The 25,876-nt window shown below is 43.4% G+C and overlaps 1 protein-coding gene across 1 annotated transcript in view; it reads right to left on the bottom strand.

Annotated features, from left to right (window-relative positions):
• DMTF1 (cyclin D binding myb like transcription factor 1) overlaps positions 1-25,876 on the bottom strand; it is a 65,449-nt gene that overhangs the window by 2,172 nt on the left and 37,401 nt on the right. Inside the window, exons 10-16 of the mRNA XM_034765385.1 lie at positions 24,277-24,505; positions 22,558-22,709; positions 18,746-18,961; positions 7,709-7,794; positions 6,431-6,589; positions 4,871-5,254; positions 123-270 (exon numbers count right to left, since the gene is read on the bottom strand). Of these exons, the coding sequence (XP_034621276.1) occupies positions 123-270; positions 4,871-5,254; positions 6,431-6,589; positions 7,709-7,794; positions 18,746-18,961; positions 22,558-22,709; positions 24,277-24,505 (1,374 nt within the window). The remainder of the gene's footprint in view (positions 1-122; positions 271-4,870; positions 5,255-6,430; positions 6,590-7,708; positions 7,795-18,745; positions 18,962-22,557; positions 22,710-24,276; positions 24,506-25,876) is intronic.

A 25,876-nucleotide genomic window follows, 5' to 3' on the forward strand; every position in this document is an offset into this window, starting at 1 on the left:
TCCTGGGGTCGTGTAGTAATGGTTGTTGTCAGAAGGAGGTCACAGTGCAATGACGTTTGAAAACCCCTGAACTAAAGAATCTTGTTTCAGGCCAATTGCACTAAGCAACTGTCTGATATTACCTGTTAATGTTGTCAGAGGTAAGACTGATTCATTGTCTATATCATCTGATGTCTGGATAAAACCATGGGGTGAAGGAACAATAAGGACAGTTTCGTCGTCTATTGCAGACTGATCAACTTGTTCTTCTATGGCTGGAGAACCTAGGTCCTGCATGATGAGAGTTTGAAGGATAAGATGTGAGAGGTTTATCCATAATGAGATACAGAAACATTTGCTTCTAGGAAACTGAGTTACGTGCTGGCTGCGGCTGAGATCTCTTTCACAGCGAATAGTAGTTAGAGGGAACAGAAAATGACTGACAGATTCAAAAGCACTGTTTTAAGTGAACCACAATGGCTATAAACTGAATTTCTCATCATGTTGGCTACTCATCTCTAGATGTGGTAAGACGTATGTTACATACTTACAACACTTATCTACATGGGGACCAAAACTTGATAAGAGGGCTTTTCAATATAACAGAAAAAACACAATCCAATGGCTGGAACTTGAAGCTAGACAAATTCATACTAGAAATCAAGTGCAAACTTAACAATGAGGGTAACTTAACCACTGGAAAAACTTACCAAGGGTTGGGATGGAGCCCTGGAAACTTTTCAATCAAGACTTTTTGGGGGGTAAATGATTCTCTAGTCCAAATTTATTCAAGCAAGTCTTATGGCCTGTGTTTACACAAGAGGTCAGACTAAATCACAATGGTCCTTTCTGGCCTTGTAATCACGCATTATTTGTACAACAAATATAATTGTTGTCTGTGAATTGAATAAGGAAGTTAGGGGAAAAAAATTAACACCTTACTGACACTTCTCCTTGAGTCATAACTACAACTGCTGCTTTCACTGTCAAGTTCTAACTACTCTAAGCACCGCTAAGAAAGAGTGATCTTGACTGCTGTCAGCTAAAGGCTGATTGCAGAACAGCAGGGGTGGCTGGAATTGGCAGAATGAAAATAGCTGAAAATTGTTCAGATTCACAGCTGGAGTGTGGACTGCTTGGGCTAGCTAGAGGCCCTTGTTTAGAGGGATAGCTAGGATGGTCCAGCCAGTTTTACTAAAACCTGTTCCTCTCGGCAGTTTTATTAGTACCATCTTTGTGACTGGCCACCCAGCTGGTTACCACTTATCAGCTGATGTCAAGCAGCGTACGAATGAACACATGTATGCGATGCATGTATCATAGCTGGGTCCTCCCTCATGAAGATCCTAAGGCCAGATCTTAGCTTGCACTACTTAATGCAAAGTATGACGTACCTAATTCAATGAGGAAGCAGCCTGCAGAAAGCACAGCATAGCTGGACCTTCCAACACTGAGGAGCGGTTCCTAGGCCCACACTGAAAAGCTGGCTCTCAACGTACAGGGGATAGTGGGAAAGGCAACTGGGCACTTTTCCAGCTATAGTTATCAAAACCCTGCAACCTGAGTCCATACCTCCCACACACTGTGACAACTGTAATGGCAGCAGTCGGGGAGAAATGTCTTATACAGAAAGTGAAGTTTACAGAGGCCTTTTTAGAGTCACTCCTACTCCTGAGTATTCCTCTGGACTAAAATAATCCCCTCTATCTCCACTAGTGAAACTGCACAGACCCCAAACTTCCATTTAGCTAGGAGGATAAACAAATGAGAATTACCAAGTCAATTTGCTTTTTCTTCCTAAAATAATTAAACAATCTAACATCTTTTCATACCTTTACTCATAGCTAATGTCATGAAAGTTTTGATTTTGAATTGCTAACATTTTTGTCTTCATAATCTGAACACGGTAACTTAATTTATTTTGATTCCTATGTGACAATCCAAGCTGGATATGAGTCAACAGTGTGCCCTTGTTGCCAAGAAGACTACTTATGCATTTTGGGCTGCATAAGTAGGGGCATTGCCAGCAGATCGAGGGACGTGATCATTCCCCTCTATTCGGCATTGGTGAGTCCTCATCTGGAGTACTGTGTCCAGTTTTGGGCCCCACGCTACAAGGAGGATGTGGAAAAATTGGAAAGAGTCTAGCGGAGGGCAACAAAAATGATTAGTGGGCTGGAGCACATGACTTATGCGGAGAGGCTGATAGAACTGGGATTGTTTAGTCTGCAGCAGAGAAGAATGAGGGGGGGATTTGATAGCTGCTTTCAACTACCTGAAAGAGGGTTCCAAAGAGGATGGGTCCTAGACCAGTGTTTCTCAAACTGGGGTCATCGCTTGTGTAGGGAAAGCTCCTGGCGGGCCGGGCCAGTTTGTTTACTGGAAGGGGCAGCCAGTAAGTCCCTCGGCCCGCGCCGCTTCCAGCAGCTCCAATTGGCCTGGAGCAGCAAACTGCGGCCAGTGGGAGACACGATCGGCCGGATCTGCGGACGGGGCAGGTAAACAAACCGACCCGGCCCAGCAGGGGCTTTCCCTACACAAGCGGCGACCCCAGTTTGAGAAACACTGATCTAGACTGTTCTCAATGGTACCAGATGACAGAACAAGGACTAACGGTCTCAAGTTGCACTGGGGGAGGTTTAGGTTGGATATTAGGAAAAACTTGTTCACTAGGAGGGTGGTGAAGCACTGGAATGGGTTACCTAGGGAGGTGGTGGAATCTCCTTCCTTAGAGGTTTTTAAGGTCAGGCTTGATGAAGCCTTGGCTGGGATGATTTAGTGGGGACTGGTCCTGCTTTGAGCAGGGGATTGGACTAGATGACCTCCTGAGCTCCCTTCCAACCCTAATATTCTGTGATTCTATGATTCAACTGCTAAAACAGACAGAGCTCTCAAACTGCCTTAAATGTAAATGTATTATTGCATCCATTTCAACTAAAGTGAAAAGAAAAGGATGCAAATTGAGGAAGGTCAGAAGCTTTGGACTGTATGTAGGATGTACTGATCCTGCTCATAAGAACAGCAGAGAGATGGTTCAATGTACATACCTGTTCTCTTGCAGAAACAAAACCTAACAAACAGTCTGAATTATAGTGGGATTCCTGGCTGATTGAGAAAAAAAATTGTACCATCTGTTATATCTGTTATTTTGGAGAGCAGTTTGTTAAAGGGGAAGTGCAATTTAACCTAACAAACTCTAACAAGCCCAATAAAATGCAAGTTGGTCTTATTTCTTGATACTTAGCTCTATCAATTGTTCCAATTCATGGCCCATCTGGGTATGGAAACTGTATGGTTGGCCACGAATGCTCACAAAATTAGGGTTGAGGTGCAGGAGGGGGTGAGGGCTCCGGCTGGGGGTGCAGGCTCTGGGGTGGGGCCAGAAATGAGGAGTTCAGGGTGCGGGAGGGAGCTCCGGGCTGGGGCAGGGGCACTGGAGGGGTCAGGGGTGCAGGCTCCGGGCAGCGGTTACCTCAAGCAGCTCCAGGAAGCAGCGGCATGTCCCCACTCCGGCTTCTATGCAGAGGTGCAGCCAGGCGGCTCTGTGTGCTGCCCCATCCCAGATGCCACCCCTGCAGCTCCCATTAGCCGCAGTTCCCAGCCAATGGGAGCTGTGGGGGTGGCGCTTGGGGTAGGGGCAGCGCGCAGAGCCCCCTGACTGCCCCTAAACACAGGCGCCAGAGGGGGGACATGCTGCTGCTTCCAGTAGCCTTGGCACATCTGCACAGAGCGGCCTCCGAACCCACTCCCCGGCTGGAGCGCGGGAGCAGGGCAAGCCCCAGATATAGCTCCCCAGCACGAGCTCGAGGGCCAGAAGTGGCCCCCAGGTCATAGTTTGCCCACTCCTGTATCTAGCCTATACAATGGCTCCAGTTTTATACTTACTTAGATAAACTCATGGCAGCATCTGAGATGTGGAGCTGTGTGAGATTGTAATTTGTTTCACAACTGAATCTTTACTGAAGTGTTTTGAGCATTTAATAACTGGACTATTCTGCTTAACCAATCAAATCCTGCAAAAAAAGTCATGAAAGGTCTGCTGCAGCTAAGAGGACACTAGCAAGATTAGTAGAGTAAAAAGTTGACTGTGAGAAATACTGTACTTCACCTCTCCCTTGCTCACACAATATATTTGTAAAGAAAAGACAGTGACTTGGTAGACAAATAGCTGGCTTGTTTATCTCCTAAAACCAAAAACCATGAGTACACTACTTTGATCGATACTAGCTGGGTCACACTATGTTATGCCACCTATCTGCATTAAAGCAAAATCCTCAAGATGAGGACTTGGGGAGTACAGATTCCTAGCCCACTTGTGAGATTTCTGTGCCACTGAATCTGAACGCTAACCCTAGCCTTGATCTAATTACCACCACCTCCCAACATGTTTACGAAGTTCTGAGACAGAAAAAGCCTCTCCACAAAATGCTCGTGCAGCTAAAACACTAGAAGACAATTAAAAAGCAGCACTATTGACACATTCATAAGGACACTTTAATTTTCTCATCAGGTCTTTATTTTGAACCATCACTTTCTCTTTCCCTGAGGGCTTGTCTTCACTACTAGGGAGATCCACGGTGCTGCAATCGATGCAATGGTTGTTGATTTAGCGGGTCTGGTGAAGACCCGCTAAATCGATGGCAGAGCACTCTCTCGTCGACTTCGGTACTCCAGTTCTGAGAAGAGTAAAGTAAGTCGACCAGAGAGCATCTCCTGTTGACACAGCACAATGAAGACATGGGGTAAGTCGACCTAAGGTACCTCAAGCCCAGTTAAGTTATTCACATAGCTGGAATAGTGTAACTTAGGTCGACTTACCCCGGTAGTGTAGACAAGGCCTTAGAGGCAGTAGTTTCAGATATTCTGGTAGTTTCATCATGCACTTCCTTACCTCAGTGACGTAAGTGTCAGTTAAATTGGAGTGGGAATCCTCTTCACGTTTGAGGTCTGTATCTGAAATCTCCTCTTCAGTTCTTACCATCACCCCATCTAACAGTTCGGTGCTATTTCTGCCACTGAATTTGGAGGAGTCATCGTCAATGTAGGCAGACTGCTCTTCATCACTCAGCTTGGACTGATGGATGTCATGTGGAAAAGTATCTGCTTCCAGGGTACTTGGAGGATCTGTCAGGTCAGCTGACTGAATATGTGAATCGACAGTAAGTTCTGCCTGGGTTACGGAGGAGATGTCTTCAGTAGCAACAGTGCGAATTATGACACTCGGTGTGTGGCACTGCACTGTGACATTATCACTTGTGTTCAGCAAATGTTCTGGCTGTAAGAAGCATTAACAAAAGATACTATTTATTTTGTATTTAGCACTTTGTTGGTTTTTCACCTATCTTTAGTCAAACGCAAGTTATTGGGGTCAATACATGGGTAACTGGGTGAAATGTAATGGTCTGTGACATATAGGAGATCAGACTAGATGCTCTGATGATCCCTTCTGGCCTTCAACTCTATGAATCTGCAACCTGGTTGAAACTGTTCTATCTAGTTTACAGAGGAGTAAATAGAGAGACGCATAGCAAGGTAAAGAGAATCAGTGGCAGAACTGCGGCTAGAACCAGGAGAGTCCTGATTCTCCATCCTGTGATCTCACCACTAGACAACATTTCTTCCTTCCTGTTTGTAACAAAGAAGGATAGTGATAAGCTTAAGTATTATTTAACTTGAGACAGAAAAGTCATCAGCAGTGATCAAACCAGATACCTTCAGCACCAAAGCACGAGCTCATACCACTTGAGCCAAGTGGTTACAGTTAAAATAATAGTCCTAGATTCAGGAGATCAGAGTACTATTTCTATAGCTGCAACAAATTTCCTACGTGACTTTCAATATCTGTTAGCTTCCCCCTCTGCTAACCAGGCACAATACTTCCCTACCTTACAAAGGTTGTGGGAGGATAAATTAATTCATAGATGTGAAGATTTCAGTGATAAGATCTTAGAAAATCCTATAAATAAAAAGTTGTAGGTAACAGATTTTAATTTTGTTGAGGCCAACCACTAGATGGAGACATCACATGATTAAACCAGTTTAATCTTCAACCAAAGAACTAATCTCCAATAAGGTCTATACCCATGCCAAATGTTTAACTTCAGCAAGTTTTCTGCAGCCTGTGGTTTGAAGAGGTTTTTTTTTTAAATGGGAAATTCTCACTCTTCAATATTTTAAAACGGCCAAAATAATTGTACTCTACCTGTGACTGGAGAGTGAGCATGGAAAATTTCAGCTCCAGAGTGAATATTTTGGAAAGTTATGAGCATGTCAGAAAGGTGTATGTATTGGGAACTACTTCGTAACCTTAGCATACTGTCAGTTCTTTCTCTGCTTCCACAATACGGAGGTAACTAGGGACCTGCTGTAACCACAGCGGCTGACAGGCAATAATTATTAGCCCATCCTTTTCCCAAGATGTTTCAGCATTCTAACTCTTCAAGATACGTACGGATAAGGCATGGACTATGATCTGCTCTGGGGAGGCAGGAGCGGCAGCAGCTGTCAGGGTCACTGTGGGACTGGTAGTCAGTGTTAAAGGAAGGCCTTGGTTTGAGCTTGTCTGTAGTAAGTAAGTGCCGGGAGTTCCAGTAGGCTGGAGATGGAAGGACTAAGAAAGGGAAAAAAAGGTCAATACAAAGATTCCCCACTTCCTGAACCATGTTAGCGCACTCACTTATAGGGAATCCAGCTAGCTAGAAATCATACTGAAATAACTCCTTCCCTGTGTTACTTACCACAATTTAATTGGAGTAACTGTAAAATCTCATTTTTCTTCAACAAACTAAATTAGCTAAATTAGTGAAGAACTAATTATCTGTAATCCTGGCAACTGCCTCTCTGCATTAAGGACTTTCTCCTATGGAGTAGTGCAGGGTTCGGTTTAGTCCCCTCTCCTGTTCAGCAATGGATAGAAGAGTTAACCATGTCCCCTTGTTAAACTGGAGTAAAAATCCTGAGCTGCGTTGGTGAAGAATCTTTTCACACATCTTACAGTGAAATTACACTCTGGTAAAAGCAGGTTCTGCTATCCTAAATCCACTTGGAATACAGCAATTTACACCCACTGGTAGGTTACTTCTTGTCTGCTCCTCTGCCGGGACATGATCCAACTCCCATTGAAGTCAATGGAAAGACCCAATGGGAGCTGGATTGGGTCCTGGCTGACCAAATGGAAACGGGGAGGAGATAAAAGATGCCAGTATCCCATGGGGGGAAGATAAGGAGAGATTCTTGACATCCTGGTCTTGCTCCCAGAGAGGAGTGAAGAGGAGACAGGCCACTCTTGCTACAGCTGTTCAGTGAGGATATGGCCTCACAGAGCCCTCAGCCACATTTGCCACTACCTGCAGTAATAGTAGTGAGACTGTGCCCTATCAATAGTGGGATGAATGGTACAGGCACAGAGGAATCTTTTGCCAGCAAGGGTCTTTCATGTTATAAACTCCTCTTATAAGAAAGATTTTTATTAAAAAAAATATTACACACACACACTGCTACAAGATGGTTTCACAAGAGTTAATATTTCACATTGAACCTTCACAGCTCTAACTAATTACAACTAGGTCCACATTTTGCTCTAGATTTTGTAACAGAAGTTAACTTCAGAATCACCATTAAACTTTCCCTCCTCCCTCCCCCATTCTGGAAATCAGCTACAAAAATTTAACAATTTAACCACATTTAAAGAATAAGTGTGATATTGCAAGGCAAGTTCTCTGTTACTTACTGGGAGAATCTCAAAGGTCTGTAGTGTTCCACTATTCAGTGTTATTGTCTCAGAGTCAACAGCAGCAGCAGGAGAATCAGCTGAGGCTATGGGAGTAGGAAAAAAACAAAAAAACACATGTAAATCAAAAGGTGTCAGCACAGAAGGGTGTCAAGCAGGGAACTGCTACTCCCAGTGCTGAGAGAAAGGAAGCTGACTGCAGTACTAATGCCAAGGTTCTCTAGTTTGTATCTAGAATACAACACTCTTTAAAGAAGACATCTTACATGAGATGGAAATAGAGGGAAGAAAGTATGATTAAAAAACAAAATGATATTCGAGGGATCTAATGATTTAGGTTTGTAATGACATTTTAAAGAAATAATATTCTGGAATAAGTATCCATAAGACCACCCTATAGGTCAGAGCTTCAGCTGGTGTAAATCAACGGTACGTCAATGCAGTTATGTTCTATGTTGATCCACACCAGCTGAAAATGGGCCCTATATTTGCGTTCCTTTCTGTCCTCCTATAACACTGCTCTACAGCCAAAATGCTTCTGAAATGAATGTAGTCAAACTTTACTAATTCTGGGCCACTGAGAACGAAAATGATGCTTAAAATTGTTGATTGGCTCTAGTTTTCAAGATATGCTATTGGGTCAGTATATACGACCCTTGCCTTGGGAAAGGCGGAGGATAAGTGAGTTATAAAGGGAAGGGATCTCAATTTAAACCAGAAATGACTAAAATACATCTTTGACTGGATCTAGGAATAAATCTATGACTGGGTTTAGACAGTACTTGCTTTTTAGGCAAAACAATGAATGATGCAATCTGAAGCTGGCATTGCGTCATACATGATATGAATTGCATCATGTTATTCCTAGAAGTCATGGATGATGCAATCATAACGAAGCTTACATCACTCTGCTGAACAAATTGCCCTATATCAGCTCTAGAAATCATACAGTGTTGTGCTCTCTTATTTGTCAGTGTTTGATTTTGCAAAGGGACACATTTCTGTTTAGCCAAAGTGAGCAGAGATGCCTCGTACTTGTGTGAACAGTGCAGATAACTTCTGCTATCTTTGTGGTGAAGTGACTTTTGCATCACAAAAGCGCAGTATAACCACTATGGTTAAGAAAGCCTATCACCTTTATTTTGGCTGCAAAATTGGAGATCAGGACAAGAGGTGGGCCCCACACATATGCTGCAACACTTGTGCAACAAATCTTCGCCAGTGGTTGAACAGGAAAAGGAAATCTATGCCTTTTGCAGTGCCAATGATTTGGAGAGAGCCAACAGATCATACCAGCAATTATTACTTTTGCATGGTGACTCCAGTTGGGAAAGATGTGTCAAAGAAGAAAAAGTGGACTGTGCATTATCCAAACATTCCATCAGCTATACGCCCAGTACCCCACGGAGAAGGACTGCCGGTTCCTGATGCACCGGAATCATTCTCACTTGAGTCAGACGAGGAAGAGGATGAAACTTCTGGTCCTGAACCATCAATGTCACAGGAACCACATTTTCTCCCATCCTCCTCCTCTGAACCACACCTCATAACACAAGGTGAACTGAATGAACTTGTTAGGGAGATTTGGAACTACCCAAGAGTAAGGCAGAGCTGTTGGGCTCCAGACTACAGCAGTGGAATCTCCTGGCAGGTGATGTTAGGTTTTCCATGTTCCGTGACAGTCAAAAGGATCTTGTCCCATTCTTCTTCATGGAAGGTGATCTTGTAGCCTGCAACAACATCGATGGTGTGATGGCAGCCCTCAACATCGTTCACGATCCAGATGAGTGGAGACTGTTCATTGTTTCGTCGAAGACGAGTCTTAAAGCTGTTTTACTGCATAATGGCAATGTTTTGCCATCAATTCCAGTTGGTCATGCAGTCCGTATGAAGGAAACCTATGACAACATGAAACAACTTTTGAGGTGCATAAACTATGAACAACATCAGTGGCAGCTTTGTGGCCATTTGAAGGTTGTTGCTCTCTTGCTTGGTCTGCAGACTGGATACACAAATTACTGCTGTTTTCTCTGCGAATGGGATAGTCGTGCAAGAGATTCCCACTACATCAAGAAAGATTGGCCACTCCAACAGTCATTGGAGTCTGGGAGGAAAAGTGTTCAGCATCCACCACTTGTTGAATCAAGGAAGATTTTGTTACCACCCTTACACATCAAGCTGGGTCTGATGAAGAACTTTGTCAAGGCCATTGACAGAACAGAAGCAGCTTTCAAGTACCTCCGTGGAAAATTTCCAAGGTTAAGTGAAGCTAAGATAAAGGAAGGTGTCTTTGTTGGTCCTCAGATTCGTGAACTTCTTCGAGATGATGCATTTGACCATGCATGGCAAGGAAAAGACTGGCATGGAAAGCCTTCCAGTTAGTGGTAATAAATTTTCTCGAAAACAACAAGGCAGACAACTACAGGCTGTTGGTGGAAAACCTCCTCAAGGCAGACAAAAGCCTTGGTTGCAACGTCACTAAAGATATTTTTTTGCACTCTCATCTAGATTTTTTTCCACCGAACTGCGGAGCAGCGAGCAACGAGCACGGCGAGCGATTTCACCAGGACATTGCAACAATAGAGAAACGCTATCAGGGCAAATGGAGCCCATCAATGCTTGCAGACTATTGCTGGACAGTGACAAGAGATGCTCCATTTAATGAATACAAGAGACAAGCCAAGAAGCGCCGAGTAGACACTGAAAAGGACTAAACTATGTACATAATAGTTTTTTGCCTTTTGTTTCATAATAAATTTTATTTACATAACCCTTTTGCTGATTTTTAAAGTGTTACATAAACAGGACAGGTGAAATATTATCATGTAAAGCAACCATAAACACATGAAAAGACCTAGGTTTACAATTTATGATTAAAACTCTACTATCTACACAATATACATAGACATAAAATGTAAATACTTAAATATCTTAGAAACAGTAGCCAATCAGTTGTTTTAATTGTCATATTTGAATTCAGCACATCAAAAGACATAATAAATAGCACATTTTATCTCTGAAGCAGACGACTTATCAAAAATTGTAGACAGTGTAATGTGTATGTGCACCAATGGATAAAGTGCAAGATGCACTCAAGTATATTTAATCACATTGTATGTAATGGCTGCAACCTACTGAAGGTACAAATGCTAATACTATAGGAGCCTGACTGGTTAACTGGGTTACTGAAAGCAATTTGAACAGGACGGAGGCTATTAAATAGCAGCTACTAAAGTTAGACATTTTAAAATCAGCAGGTCCAGATAATTTGCTTCCCACAAGTTTTAAAAGAGCTGGCTGAGGAGCAATCTAGACTGTTAATGTTGATTTTCCATATATTGTGGAAAACTGGGGAAGTTTCTGAGGGCTGGATAAAAGCTAATGTCCTGCCAACATTTAAAAAGGGTAATCAGGATGATTCAAGTAATTATAGTTAGGGCTCCATGTCTGTTACGGAGGTTGCAGAAGTCACAGATTCTGTGACTTTCCGTGACCGCCGTGATTTCTGCAGAGGCCAGCATGGCTGACCCCAGGGCCACCCAAGCAACTGGCCCCAGGGACCGCCTGAGCAGCAGCTGGTGCGGCTGGCCCCACATGCAGCCGGAGCTGCTACTGTTGGCGGCCCCCAACAGCTGACCTGTGGGCGGCCAAAGCAGCCGCTGCGTGGCAGCCCCCGGCAACTGGTGCTACTGGCCCCACCTCCCTAGCAGCGACCCCTCGCAGCAGTGCCCCCCTCCCAAGATTTAATCATGGGTATTTATAGTGTAAGTCATGGACAGGTCACAAGGAGTGAATTTTTGTTTATTGCCTGTGACCTGTCCATGACCTTTACTAAAAATACCCATGACTAAATCATCGCCTTAATTATAGGCACTGGGCAAAATGATGGATTTGCTGGTACAACACTCGATTAAGAAAGAATCAACACAGACTCTCATAAATTAATGCCAAGCAACACTGGTTTATGGAAAATAGATCTTGTCACGAACTTCAGATTTTTGATGAGATTACAAGTTTGGTTGATAAAGATGAATAGTGTTGATGTAATATACTGAGGCCATGTCCACAGTGCTGCTGGGAGTGAGCATCCAGGCCCAAATAGACAGATTTGTGCTGGTGAGGCTCGAACGAGTGTGCTAAAAATAAGTGTGGGCACTGGGGCATTGGTGGAGGCACAGGGTAGTGACTTGAACTCAGACCCAGTGGGGCAGGTGGGTCCGAGCTCAGATGGCTAGCCTGAGCCTCTGCCAGTGCCCCTACATGCACACTGCTATTTTTAGTGCACTGACTAGCGCAAGTCTGTCTACCGGAGCGGAAAGGCTCATTCCCAGCTGCAGTGTAAGTGTATCCTTAGATTTCTATAAGACATGGAATTGGTACCGCATGACACTTTGAACTGATAGGTCTTCAAATGTAATTGTAAATGAAATCATCCCTGAATAGGTGTGTTTCTAGAGGGATCTTGCAGAGATCAGTTTTTGTCTCCATTCTATCATTTTTACCAGTGACCTGGAAGAAAACATAAAATCATTACTGATAAAAGTGTGCGGATGACACAAAGATTGGGGAAGTGGTAAATAATGAAGAGGGCAAGTCACTGACAGAGTGATCTGGATTGCTTGGTATGTTGGGGAACAAGGAAACAATGTGTGTTTCAGTTTGGCCAAACGTAAGGTCAAACATCTAGGAATAAAAAAATATAGGCCATACTTACAGGATGGGACACTCTACCCACAATGAGTCTGACAAAGACTTGGGGGTTCATGATGAATAATCAGCTGAACATGAGCTCCCATTGTGATGCTGTGGCCAAATGGGCTAATGGAGTTTATGTTCTCTCTGCATTTGGCACTCGTGCAAACGTTACTCGAATACTGTGTCCAGTTCTAATGTCCACACCCCTCAAGAAAGGTGTTGAAAAATTGGAGAGGGTTCAGAGGACAGCTCTGAGATGATTAAAGGGTTTGGAAAACATGCCTAGTAGCAAGAGGCTCAAGGAGCTCAATCTATGTAGATTAAAGTAAAATTTAAGGGGTGATTTGATCACAGTCTAGAAGCACCTCCGTGGGCAACAGAAATTTGTTGTTTTCAATCCAGTAGAAAAAGGTATAACAAGATCCAATGGCTGGAAGTTGAAACTGGTCAAAAATTTGCCTTATTTCTAATCTGAATTTAACAGTGAGGATAATTAAGCAATGGAAAGATTTACCAAGGGTTATGGTAGATTCTCCGTCACTGGAAATTTTTAAATCAAGACTCTAAACTATATGCTGTAGTTTAACCACAGCTATTGGACTTGAAGCAGTAATTAATTCAGGGAATCCCTATGGCCTTAAAAATCTACAAATGTCTGATCTTGGGAGAGAGAAGCAAGAGGCATGGTTTATGCCAAGTTGCGTTTCCATAATTACAGACGCTTTCTGCTATCCACTGGTTTGGAATTAGTACTTCCCAGAGTATTAGTGCATAGAATGTGGACTCATGTCTGCACTATATGGAGCCGGTAAAAAAAAAAAAGTGAAGTTCTAAACCTTCCGCTTCTATGCACTTTATCAGCAGGGAAGCACAGCAGCACACATTTCCCAGCATTTTTGTTTGAGTAGTGTGAGTTATGCCAAAAGAAATATGCCCACTTTAAAGGAGACCTGCGAAAAGAAACAAAGGGGTGTGTGCTCTTTTTTGGCTTCTTTGTGATGCACAAACAACGTCCCCTCGCCCTGCCAGTGTTTGTTTTTTACAGTGGAAATGCAGGTCTTATCTGCTTTGGAAAACTCTGATTGGAGAACTGGCAGGAAAAATAACATCAGAAGTACCCAGGAAGTAAATGTGATTATACTTGTATAGCTTATTTATTCCCCTTCCTGTATGGGAATAAGCTATGCTGTATAAAAACACTTTTGTAACAGTATCACTGTATTCATACAGGGGGCTTGTGCCACTTTAACAAAGTAGAGTTAAGCAAGAGGTAGAAAATATTAATTTACAGTTTAAGTTTAAGTGAAAACAAAAGATGAACATAGTAAATTTCCAGAAATTAGAAATAATGATTAAAAACTTGCATTGCAGTAGAGCCCAGAAGCTCCAAACCCTATGTGCTAGGTACCATACAAACACATATGAAGTAGGAATGAAGTAGTATTTAATAAAAGTAACCCTTAAAAACTACTAAAATTGTATTGGTTAAACGTTTAACCGTTAACAAGTTCACAATACAGGCATGGGAACTAGGGGTGCGAGGGGCGCTATTGCCCGGCTCCTTACCCTGTCTGGAACCCTCCCTCCCCCCGAGACACGGCCTTGCTCCCGGCCACAGCTCTGGGGGTGGAGGGGGGGGGGGATGGATGGGGTAAGGGGGCTGGCTTTCAGCTCCTCCACTATTAAAAATGTTCCAGCGCTACTGGTTCACACTGAATCTACCACACATATATATTATCTTTGTCAAGTGCCTTTATTAACAACATAAATAGCCAATCTTATGTGTAAAACCCACTTTTTTACATAATATCCCTGAGCCGTCCAAAGACACAAAAAAGTCCGATTAGAATTTCAACTCTATTGCTGATTTTTGTTAAGAAAAATCAACATGTTTATATGCTTTGTTGTCAGTCTTGCGTGCAGCCGATTAACGGTAAGGCCAGTGTTGGAAAACACACGTTCTGCAGGCACAAACGTTTCTGGAATGCACAGGTAATTCTTTGCCAGTTTTCCAAACCTTGGAAAATGCTGTGCATTGACCCCCTCCAATGGGCTGCATTCCAATGAAGGACAAAGCTCCCTGAAGTAATTTTCTAGTTCATTTTCTACTGCATTCTCCTCATTCTCCTTTTTGGTATAATCTTCACCTAAATGCATCACTATAGCACTCTTCTCAGTTTCGTGCATTTTCTTCAGCGCTGGCTCTATTGGCTCATCCGGTTCAGCACCTCTTGTTTCAGCCCTAGCACTTAGAGGTTCTTCTATTTCTAACATCGATGCAAGTTGCAGAAGCTTTGATTTTTGGACAACAGGAGAAAGAAACCACATGTGTTTATGGCATGGATCTAACGAGGAGGCAATAAGTGCAGGTTTGGCAGTTATGGCAGGATCGCTGGGTTTCATAAGATGCTCCAGAGAGTGACGAACAGCAGCCTTGAAATCAGCGACTTTTCCATTTTCGACAGGAGCTTCGCTTCCGAGGTGAGTTTGGAGAAGACGGTTGCAAATTGAATAAATATTTGAAATCAGCACTGACTGTTCAGCAGACATGGCAGTTGTAGCGCATTTTAAAGTGGAAAGTACTTGTATGATATCCTCTATTAATTGCCAATACTCATCTTGCAGCTGAAGCATTTGGGCATCGGATTGTTTTGTTACAGAGCTATCTGAAAGCGCAGCTGTTATTAGCGCACTGAGTCTTTCGAACACGTCCTATACCGAATTCCAGAGAGTTTTACATGACTGGATCAAATGGTGTCGCTTACCCTGAAGCTGTGTTTGTTTTCTTTCAAGTGCTTTTGCAGCCACAGTGTTGCGGTGGAAGTGTGCAACTAATTTATGCGTCTGATAAAGCGGGCATTCACCCATGAAAACTTACACTCCAATACTTCTGTTAGTCTTAAAGGTGCCACAGGACCCTCTGTTGCTTTTAACTAATTTACTTGCAGCTGCAACAGCATGATCCACACTTCTTGAAGAAAACCCATCATTTATAGCTAGCTGCAAAGTATGGGCAAAACAATTGACAGATTCCCATGTAACATACCTCAATATGTTGGTGAGCACAATGTTGCTTGCATTATTGTGTACGCACGCCAAGACACGGCCTGCCAAACCCCATCTTTTCACTGTAGTGTTTAATTTTTCAGCAAGGTTTTCCTCTATATGTTGTTCTGCCACACTTTCAGTTTGTAGAACTGCGGATTGAAGCTCCCAATTTTCAATAATGGCAAGTGACAGTCATGTAGCTTTCTGTAGTTAATGCTGTCCAGCAGACAATGGTGAAAGCTACTTTAATGGCATTTTCCAATTTTTCCCAGACAGACTTCACAGAGTCTTCATAGCACTTCTCTAGTTGCGAGGTTATAGTCTGTCTCACAGGCACACGGTATTCAGGTTCTACAAAACTCAATGCATGAAAACCTGTACCCTCCACGACACTTACAGGCAGCATATCTGTAGTGATCATGGTGCACAACAACTCTGTTATTTTTCGTCACGTTGTGTTTTGCATTTTCTTGAACTATCAGTAACAAACACAGTCAGCATTGCTTGATTTTTGCCTTTTTCACATGAAACAGAGGGATGTATCAGCTTCAAATGGTTCAGTGTTGCTCTGGTGCTGTTTGCATACCTCAGCTCCAAATTACAGAGTTTATATTTAACGGTGTCTTCTGTTATTTTTGTGAAACGATTCCAGGCATTACTCCTTTTTGATTGCTCCATCTTCACTATGGAAAAGTAGTTACCAAAAATCGCTATAACCTACATGATGTTGTTTGAAGGTTTAATGCTACCAAAGTGTGACGTCAGTCAGTGGCACTGGAACCTTTTTAATAGTGGAGGTGCTGAAAGCCAGCCCCCTTACCTCCCCTCCCCCCCTCGCCCCCCCACCCCCCCCAAGCTGGGGCCAGCATGGCCCTGTCTCCAGGAGAAAGGGACCCAGACAGGGGTAAGGAGGCTAAGGCTGGGGCCACAGCTGGGGACAGACGCGGGGCCAGCAGCAGAGCCCCACATACAACATAGGGGCGCTGCAGCACCCCTGCACTCCTAGTTCCCAGGCCTATGATGTCAGTTCCATAGCAATGGTCCCGACTCCTAACAATGTGGAGCCTAGTTCCAGAGACACTATGAAATGGTATTGTTGCGGCGTTTTCAATGTGCCCATTAGGCATTTAAACGTTAACTGAATACATTACTGGTAAGACTGATGCTGATCGGTTAACATTTTACATCCCCAATATGAAGACAGGCCTACTCTGAATTATTTACAATCTCAGAACCTAAGTGATATTTCAGTGATGGAGGGGCAAAGGAATGCAAGCATATTGATACAAGTTGTATATATATTTCCATTAAAAAAATTATAGATAAAATATTGACACCTTCTAATTTAGTAGTCCCCAACCTTTTTCGTCTGGACGAGCCACGGAGGACTGTGGCGGCGGACGAGCATCTGCCGAAATGCTGCTGACAAGTGGCAACGTCAATAGGCGTCACTGCCGAAATGCTGCCAACAAGCAGTGTCATCCAGAGGCATCGTCGCCGAAATGTTGCCGAAAATCGGCGGCATTTCAGCGGCGACACCTCTGGATGACGCTGATTGTCAGCGGCATTTTGGTGGATGCTCATCCGGCGGCCAGTACACGGGCGCACTTAGATGCCCCGGCGGGCGCCATGGCGCCCACAGGCACCAGCTTGGGGATCCCTGTTCTAATTGGTGTTGAATCTGCACTGTAGTAACCATTTGGCTCTACTACATACCATGGCACAGTTGTCATACTAATGCAACTCCCACATGCAGATGTACCCAATGTGGGTTTTACTCCAGCAGTCAGTGTAACCTTTGCTTTTTGTTAGCATAGCACATCCACAGTAAGGGTAAACATACTGAAGTATGTGAATTTCCTTAATACAGACAGGGTCAGAGTCTTTCATTACCCTACAGTGAATGCTACTGAACAGAAGAAAAATCCTGTTTGCGCAATGTACAAACTCCTCCTCTCTGAATTGGTTGCGCATATCCTTTAACATATCCAGTGCTAGTTGTTTTGTAGCATTTCAGACACTGTCTCAGATGTGTGCTAGGGAGGTCATGTACAGTAACAATATACTCATTGATTTCTGAACAAGAGTAGAATGGGCCAAGGGCATGATAATTATTGGGTATTGTTGTCATAATAAATACCACATATAGCATTTTCCATCATAGGAACCTGTATAAACCTGTGAGAAAGGTAGTATTAGATTGTAAGCTTGGATGTGTGTGCGCATGTACAGCGTGTAACACAATGGGGCCCCGACTGGGACCTCCGGGTGCTACTGCAGTACAGATGCACACATTAATATTATAATAATCTACAAATGATTTGCCCAGGGTCACATATCAAATTTGAGGTAGAGCTGGAAATGGAATGCAGGTTTCCCAACTCTCAGTCCTGTCCTATAGCCACAAGATCTGAGTGGCACTCAGAACTAAATTCTGTAAGATACTTTCATTTATTCATAATCTTTAGGGCCCTACTAAATTCACGGTCCATTTTAGTCAATTTCACGTCATAGGATTTTTAAAATAGTAAATTTCATGATTTCAGCTATTTAAATCTGAAATTTCACGGTGTTGTAACTGTAGGGATCCTGACCCAAAAAGTTGTGCAGGGATCACAAGGTTACTGTAGGGGGGGTTGCGATACTGCTACCTTGACTTCTGCACTGCTGCTGGCAGGGGTATTGCCTTCAGAGCTGGGCAGCTGGAGAGCAGTGGCTGCTGGCCAGGAGCCCAGTTCTGAAGGCAGAGCCACCGCCAGCAGCAGTGCAGAAGTTAAGGATGGCATTATATGGTATTGCCACCCTTACTTCTGCACTGCTGCCTGCAGAGCTGGGCCCTCAGTCAGTAACTGCCACTCTATGGCCACCCATCTCTGAAGGCAGCAGCGCAGAAGTAAGGGTGGCATGGCATGGTATTGCCACCTTTACTTCTATGCTGCTGCTGGCAGGGCGCTGTCTTCAGAACTGGGTGCCCGGCCACCAGCCACCGTCCTCTGGCTGCCCAGCTCTGAAGATAGCGCAGATATAAGGGTGGCAATACTTTGACCCCCTAAAATAACGATGTGACCTCTGCCCCTGCAACTCCCTTTTGGGTCAGGACTCCCAATTTGAGAAACGCTGGTCTCCCCTGTGAAGTCTGTATAATAATAGGGTAAAAGCACACAAAAGACCAGATTTCACGGTCCATGATGCGTTTTTCATGGCTGTGAATTTGGTAGGGCCCTAATCATCTTAAAACAAGAAACTTTTCGGTTTTATTATAGGACATAACAAGTATAAGTTTCAACAACTTACAGACATGAGTAATCTGGACGGGAATCTGCAAAGCTGCCATAGGACTCGGAGAGTTGCCTGCATTCTCTTCCAAGTGAGCCACTCGAATCTGCACATGCTGAACCCCTGAATTGGAATGAGTGTTTGATAACCCACTTCCAGATTTGTTTTCCGAAAGCTGGTGCCCTGGGTTGTTTTTTTGGTTCTCATGCAGCTGTTTAAGACCTTTTATTAGCACTGAGGGAGAAAAAGAAAATTCATTCTCAGACATGCTGAAGAGGGGCATTTGGAAACAACACTGTGCATCAGATCTCTGAGAAAGATCTAAACTGAGGGTCTCACCCGTTGGACTCATCGTAACTTCAAGAGCCCCTGGGGTTTGAGAGAGCATGTGCGGCTGGTGGGGAAAGTAATCAAAGCCATCCAAGTAGAGCATCACTGATTTTTCACCCCAAAGGGAGCACTCGCTGGAATAGGGACAAGAGTAAGTGCTCCCCTGTTGAGGTATACATTATGCGCCCAGAGAACAGAACAGGACCACAAACGCTTAACCAGAGGGCTTCTCTTACTGCTGCCCTTGAAAACTAGTTACCAGCCCCATCCCATTATGTTTTCAGTGGCTGTGGGTGAGGCATGTGTCCATACGAAATGTGGATCTTCCTGAGCATTTACAGCGTAAACATATTTCGACAACAGTTCAGGCTCATGCTTCTTTGATCTGCCTAGCTAAAACCAGAGCCATTGTTCACTGACTTGCAACAAAGACCATGTGCCAACTCTCTCAAAGGATTAAAGGCCAGAAAGGAATTGGGAGGGAGACCCTGAGCGGGGAGATCGAGCATATAAGAAAGGCTGGAAATGCTGCAAGGCCAGGACACCATGAATCTTGGAGAGACCATGCAGCCTTCCATATGAAGCCCAGGTTTGCTTTTTTCAGTTGAGCCCCTGACAAGATGATGCTTTTTCAAGAAGACATCACAGCCAGCATGGACCCTGGGAGAATGAGATGTCTGTCTGCTTTGCAGACTTGTCATCTGAAGATGAGAACCTTATCAGAATTGTTTGCACAAACAATTTGAGTGCAATCGCTGGTATTTCTTATGGGAAAACATTACTGCAGATACAGAGCTGAGCCTAACACAGGCATTGGAGTGATCCCAGGCTCAGGCAGAGTTTATCTTTTAAAATACGAAGTCCTGTACTCATGTTTTTCTCTACCTCTTTCATTCTCTCCTTTCTGTTTTCCTGTCCACCCCTAAAAGCTGTTTTCTTTAGCATGATGGGGAGGACATATTTTTGGATGAACATAATTGTTTACATGCAGAAATAATTTTGAACGCAAGGGTGCTGGCACATGCTAGAGGGTAGCAGGGTTGCAAGAAATAGGCAACATGGGTTTGTTAAGAAAAAATCATGCCAAACCAACCTAATTTCCTTATTTGGCAGGCTTACTGGCCTAGTGCATAGGGAAGAAGCTGTGAACGTGATCTATCTTGATTTTGACATAGTCCCACGTGACATTCTCATAACCAAACGAAATGTGCTCTAGATGAAACTACTGTAAGGAGGATGCACAACTGGTTGACAGACCATACTCAAAGAGTAGTTAAGCAATGGTTCGCTGTCAAACTTGGAGGGTGTATCTAGTGGAGTTGTGCAGGGGTCAGTCCTGGGTTCAGTACTATTCAATATCTTCATTAATGACTTGGATAACAGAGCAGAGAGTATGCTTATAAAATTTGTGAATGATACCAAGCTGGGAGGGGTTGCAAGCACCTTGGAGGACAGAATTAGAATTCAAAACAGCCGTGACAAAGTGGAGAATTGGACTGAAATCAACAAGATGAAATTCAGTAAAGACAAGAGCAAAGTACTACACTTAGAAAGAAAAAAAAAATCAAACATACAACTACAAAATGGGGAATAAGTAGGTGGTAGTACTGCTGAAAAGGATCTAGGGGATCTCATATTGAATATGAGTCAACAATATGATGCAGTTGCCAAAAAGGCTAATATCATTGTGGGGTTTATAAACAGGAATGTCATATGTAAGATATGAGAGGTAACTGTCCCACTCAACTCAACATTGCTAAGGCCTCAGCTGGAGTACTGCGTGTAGTGCTGGGTGCCATACTTTAAGAAAAGATACGGACAAACTGGAGTCCAGAAGAGAGCAAGAAAAATGATAAAAGGTTTAGAAAACCTGACCTATGAAGAAAGGTTAAAAGAAGGTGTGTATGTTTAGTCTTTTTTAAAAAAAAAAAAGACGACGAGGGAGGAACCTGATAATCTTCAACTATGTTAAGGGCTGTTATAGAGAGGTCTGTGATCAATTGTTCTCCATGTCCACTAAAGGTAGGATAAGAAGTAATCAGCTTAATCTGCAGCAAGAGAGTTTAGGTTAGATATTCAGGAAAACTTTCTAACTATAAGGACAATTAAGTACTGGACCAGGCTTCCAAGGAAGGTTGTGGAATCCCCGTCATTGGAGGTTTTTAAGAACAGGTTGGACAAATACCTGTCAGGGATGATCTAGGTCTAGGTCTACTTGGTCCTACCTAGGAGTTGAGGGCTGGACTAGACGACTTCGAGGTCCCTCCCAACCCTACATTTCTATGATTCTATGAATTTGTGAAACAACAATATGTATCTCTATTTAGAGAGAGGTCAACACATTAGTCAGCTTTTAGTTCATACCCAGAAAAAAAAATTTATAAATATTAAACCTCTGTGCAAACTCAATTTCTCAGGAATCTATAATATTTTAGCATGTTTGAAAAATAAGTACATAATAAACAAGCCACAGAAACCACAAATTTGGAGTATTTGTTTAAAAAAATACTGCATTTTTCAAACTTACAAGCAAACAATTCCTAGTGTCATAATTTGCATATAACATTGCAAAGAGAAATAAAATGTTCTCCCACTCTTGCAGAAGATGGGGGCAGACTAGTACAAGAGGTTGCCGGACAGAAAGGATCAGTGCAATTGGGAAAAGCTCCAAAACACCAGATTCACCCTCCAATCCCACAGTGTAAACTTTCTACTGCATCTGTAGGTAAAGTGGCACATGGCTCCTAGAAAGCCACCCATCTTCCCTTCTTGTTCCCGCTGTGATCCCTAGTGCAACTAGCTGTGGGAGCAGCTAACATGTACAGGGTTGCAGGCCCAGGCCTTTGCTTTTCTGACACTCAATTCAGTCTTCAGTGATACCAGTGGATATTCCCCACCCTGGGCAGCAAATAGCCTTCTGTTTGGTGAGTGGGGAATTGAAAGGGGGACGGTAGCCTGTTGATTCATTTTGTCTATTTAGATTGTAAACTATCTAAGGCAGGGACGCTCTTACTAGATGTTTGTACAGCACCAAGCACAGTGGGGCCCCACTTGTGGTTGTGGCCTCTAAGCATTCCTGTCATACAAATAATAAATACTAATAATTGTCATAGGCAGGTATCCATTTATCAACACAACTCCTACCACAACTGGCATCCTGCTGGAAGCTTTTACAGCGAGAGCAAGATCTGAACAAATGAGCATGGAGACTGAATTAGCCTCTCACTCAAGCAATCGCCCCTCCTGGCCACAGGGATAAAGGACATTAGCAGGCAGACAGCAGTGGGGAAGCTTACACTGTCATTCTCTGTCCCTGCTCTGTTGACAATCAGGAGTCAAGCCCAGGGCTACCAATGTGGCATCTTTCATAATTACTAAGTTCACAATGTTTTAAAGTCATAACTCTATTTAGGGGTAACAATACCTATTCCTGAGGGACTTGTGAAGCAGACTTTCTGAAGACTTTACAGAAGAGAAAAAACGTGTAACTAATACATTACCAGGGAATGAAACATCTTTGTGGTTTGCAATCTGTCTTTTAATTGTCCACCATTTACTCCGAAGCCACTGTGGTGAGCGGACACTGCTCCATCCTTCAGCCAGTAGATCCCAATTGATTTCATTTTCATCGGACACCTCAAGCTCTGCTATCCTGGCAGGGTTATAGAAAAAAAGGAATCTGTCAGAAGCTGCCTTCAGGCCTTTAAGGGACGTTAGACATCTTTGCTTAAGAATGGATTTAGGCTTCCAAGGCTCCATGCTGCCAGATGTCAAGCAAATCACAGATGTCAGAGATGGATTAGACCTATTAACTCATCCAGTCCATCTCCCTGCCAATGCAGGTTGTTCTTCCTCCTAGTGCTCTGTCCAGACTAATTTTAAATCTCCCAAGCAATGGTGCTTGCAACACTTCTCTTGGGAAACTATTCCCCTAATACATCTCCTGGGCAGGAAATACTTCCTGATATTTAACCTAAGCTTTCACTCTCTTAATTTCATCCCATCACTCCTAGTTATACTCTTCTTTTACCCTAAATAACATCTCTCTCTCCTTAGTATGGACTTATGTCTCCCCTTAGATTTCTCTTAGGTAAGCTATACATAGTTAACTATTTAAAACTTTCCTCAAAATCAATCCCTCCAGGTTCTTCAGAGCAGGGATTGTCTTCATATATGTTAGCAAATATCTAGCACCCTGTGGGCTCTACTACAATCTGTAGGAATAATCATCATCCCTGAATTCCCTTCAATTTGTACAGTATGCTGGGGAAGGGTTTTTGCCTGTAAGCTGCAAAAGCCCTCTTCATAGACCAAGTAGTTCTACTGACTGTACCTGCTAGCTAAAGGAACAATCCTAAAGGGATGAATTATGAATGACTGGACAGACTGTGAGAGACTAAATGCATCAATACTATTTGCACACCAGTACTAAGAAACATAACCAGGATGTATTGTAATTTACAATTAGTCAGGTTAATCATTTTGAATGTATGTCATAAAGCAGTGACTAGTGCTCTGTAAATCATGTTTGGATTCTCTGCCTGTCTCTCCCTTTTATCGCCATCCAAGAAAATTATCAAATCATAATGAAAAATTGACTGGCTGAAAAATCTGAGTTAAAAGTATTCAAAACAGAAGAGGAACTGAATGGCTCAGAAGGTTTCTAGTGGACTATTGAGCCTTTTACCACTTGGTTATCAGTTCAACTCTAACTCAGGTAGGGACCAAAGGTGGCGCCATCTGGTGGCCTACATGAAATTAAATTGTGGTCTCAGTTTAGTTCCTTGTGGACATGCGTCCACATCACAGAAACCACCACCACACTTGACCCTCGTTGGCAATCTCAGCAGAGAGGCCAAGGACTGAATGGGCATGGAGACTGAACTACCCTCCAGTTCAGGGTTGAAGCGCATTGGTGGGGCAGTGTGTGGGAAGCTTGCACGGTCGCTGCCTGTGCTGTACCTGTTCTGTGGAATAATAGAAGACTTCAGTCTCCAGGGCTTTCAATCTGACACCTTTCACGAGCACTAAAATTCACTAAAAAAACAAAAACAAAAATAATGTTCAATATGAAATCTCTGGGAAGTTTGAACACAGCAGCCATTTTTGGCGTGTTCTTGAGATCTCTTAATGACTGGGAAATCAGCAAAAGGGACCCCAAAGGAATTCTACTAGTGTCACTTTTTTACTATGAAACTTTTTAAACTGAGAACACAAACCTCAATATTAGATTTATTTCATCCTCCTTAGTCCACTCAGTTCCGCCACTCTGTTTCCAGTTCAGATAGTTAAGCCATTTGGAGCGGCATTGTTTTTCAGAGCGTGTTCCAACCCGTTCTGCCACAGCAGCCCACGATACCCCTTGTGTGACAATGTCACCTGGCTCCGTGCTGGTTAGTTCATGTACCACTTCTGCTAGCCTCTTTTCTTCTTCTTCTGTCCATTTTCCTAACAAAATAAAGGACAAAAACGTGCAAGTTAGCCAACAGTACAAGCCATCTTAATTTTGAATAGCAGATATGGAACCATACAACATCTTGTGATTGGAAGCAGCACTACAATTTTCAGGAGTTTAACCACTTGCATAACTGTGATGCTCTGTACCACGGGGGAACACCCAGCACGCCCATGTTCATCCTTGTAAAATAATTGTGTGGTATCCAATGCAAAGTTTGTCATGTCGGGTGTCTTCAGAAGGCTCATGATCCACTGAGCATTGTTGTTACAGTAATGTTATAGGTTATAATTTCATGTATATAGTTATGAGGCTGAAAATGTATCCTCATGGCTTAAAGCAAGCCCAGCCAAAAAACTTTCCAAGAACAGAGAGGTAATTCACACCTCATCAGGGCATGCATAGGACAAACCCAGCCCAGCCTCACATGAACAAAGGACGCTGGCCTAGGCAACAACAAAAGAATCTGTTAGGGCAGGTCTTCACTACAGGGGGGGGTCGATTTAAGATACGCAAATTCAGCTACACGAATAGCGTAGCTGAATTCGACGTATCGGAGCCGACTTACCCCGGTGTGAGGACGGCGGCAAAATCGACCTCCGCGGCTCCCCGTCGACGGCGCTTACTCCCTCCTCCGCTGGTGGAGTAAGCTCGTCGATTCGGGGATCGACTGTCGCGTCCCGACGAGACGCGGTAATTCGATCCCCGAGAGATCGATTTCTACCCGCCGATTCAGGCGGGTAGTGTAGACCTAGCCTCAGACTCTCAAGTGAGTCACCACCTTTCCTTTGGTCAGTTTGGGACTGCAATGAGATAATGCTCACCTGACTCTGAATGGGGGAGAGCAGAGGCAAAGCCAAGAGGGAATAAAGAACATAATAAAAGGGACAGACATATGCCATGCTCTTCCTCTCTCTTCCACCTACATCTACAGACACCACACTAAGTGACTGAAGTGCTGATCAAAGGGGAGAGCCTGGCTCAAGAGCAACCAGCCAGCCTGTGGGGATGACAAATCTAAGTTTGTAAGGGCACCAAAAGTGTTAAGATCAGCTTAAAAGGTGTTTTGCTTTTATTTCATTTGACCAGATCTGACTTGTTATGTTTTGACTTATAATCACTTAAAATCTGTCTTCAGAATTAATGAATTTGTTTGTTTATTCTACCTGAAGCAGTGCGTTTGGTTTCATCATGTCAGAGGCTCCCCTTGGGATAACAAGTCTGGTACATATCAATTTCTTTGTTAAATTGACGAACTCATATAAGCTTGCAGTGTCCAGTGGGAATAACGGGACACTGCAAGATGGAGCTTCCTAGGGTTGTGTCTGGGACTGGAGATATTGGCCAGTGTCATTCGGTTGCAC

This window comes from Trachemys scripta, chromosome 1, assembly GCF_013100865.1.
Source record: "Trachemys scripta elegans isolate TJP31775 chromosome 1, CAS_Tse_1.0, whole genome shotgun sequence".
NCBI classification, from domain to species: Eukaryota; Metazoa; Chordata; order Testudines; family Emydidae; genus Trachemys; species Trachemys scripta.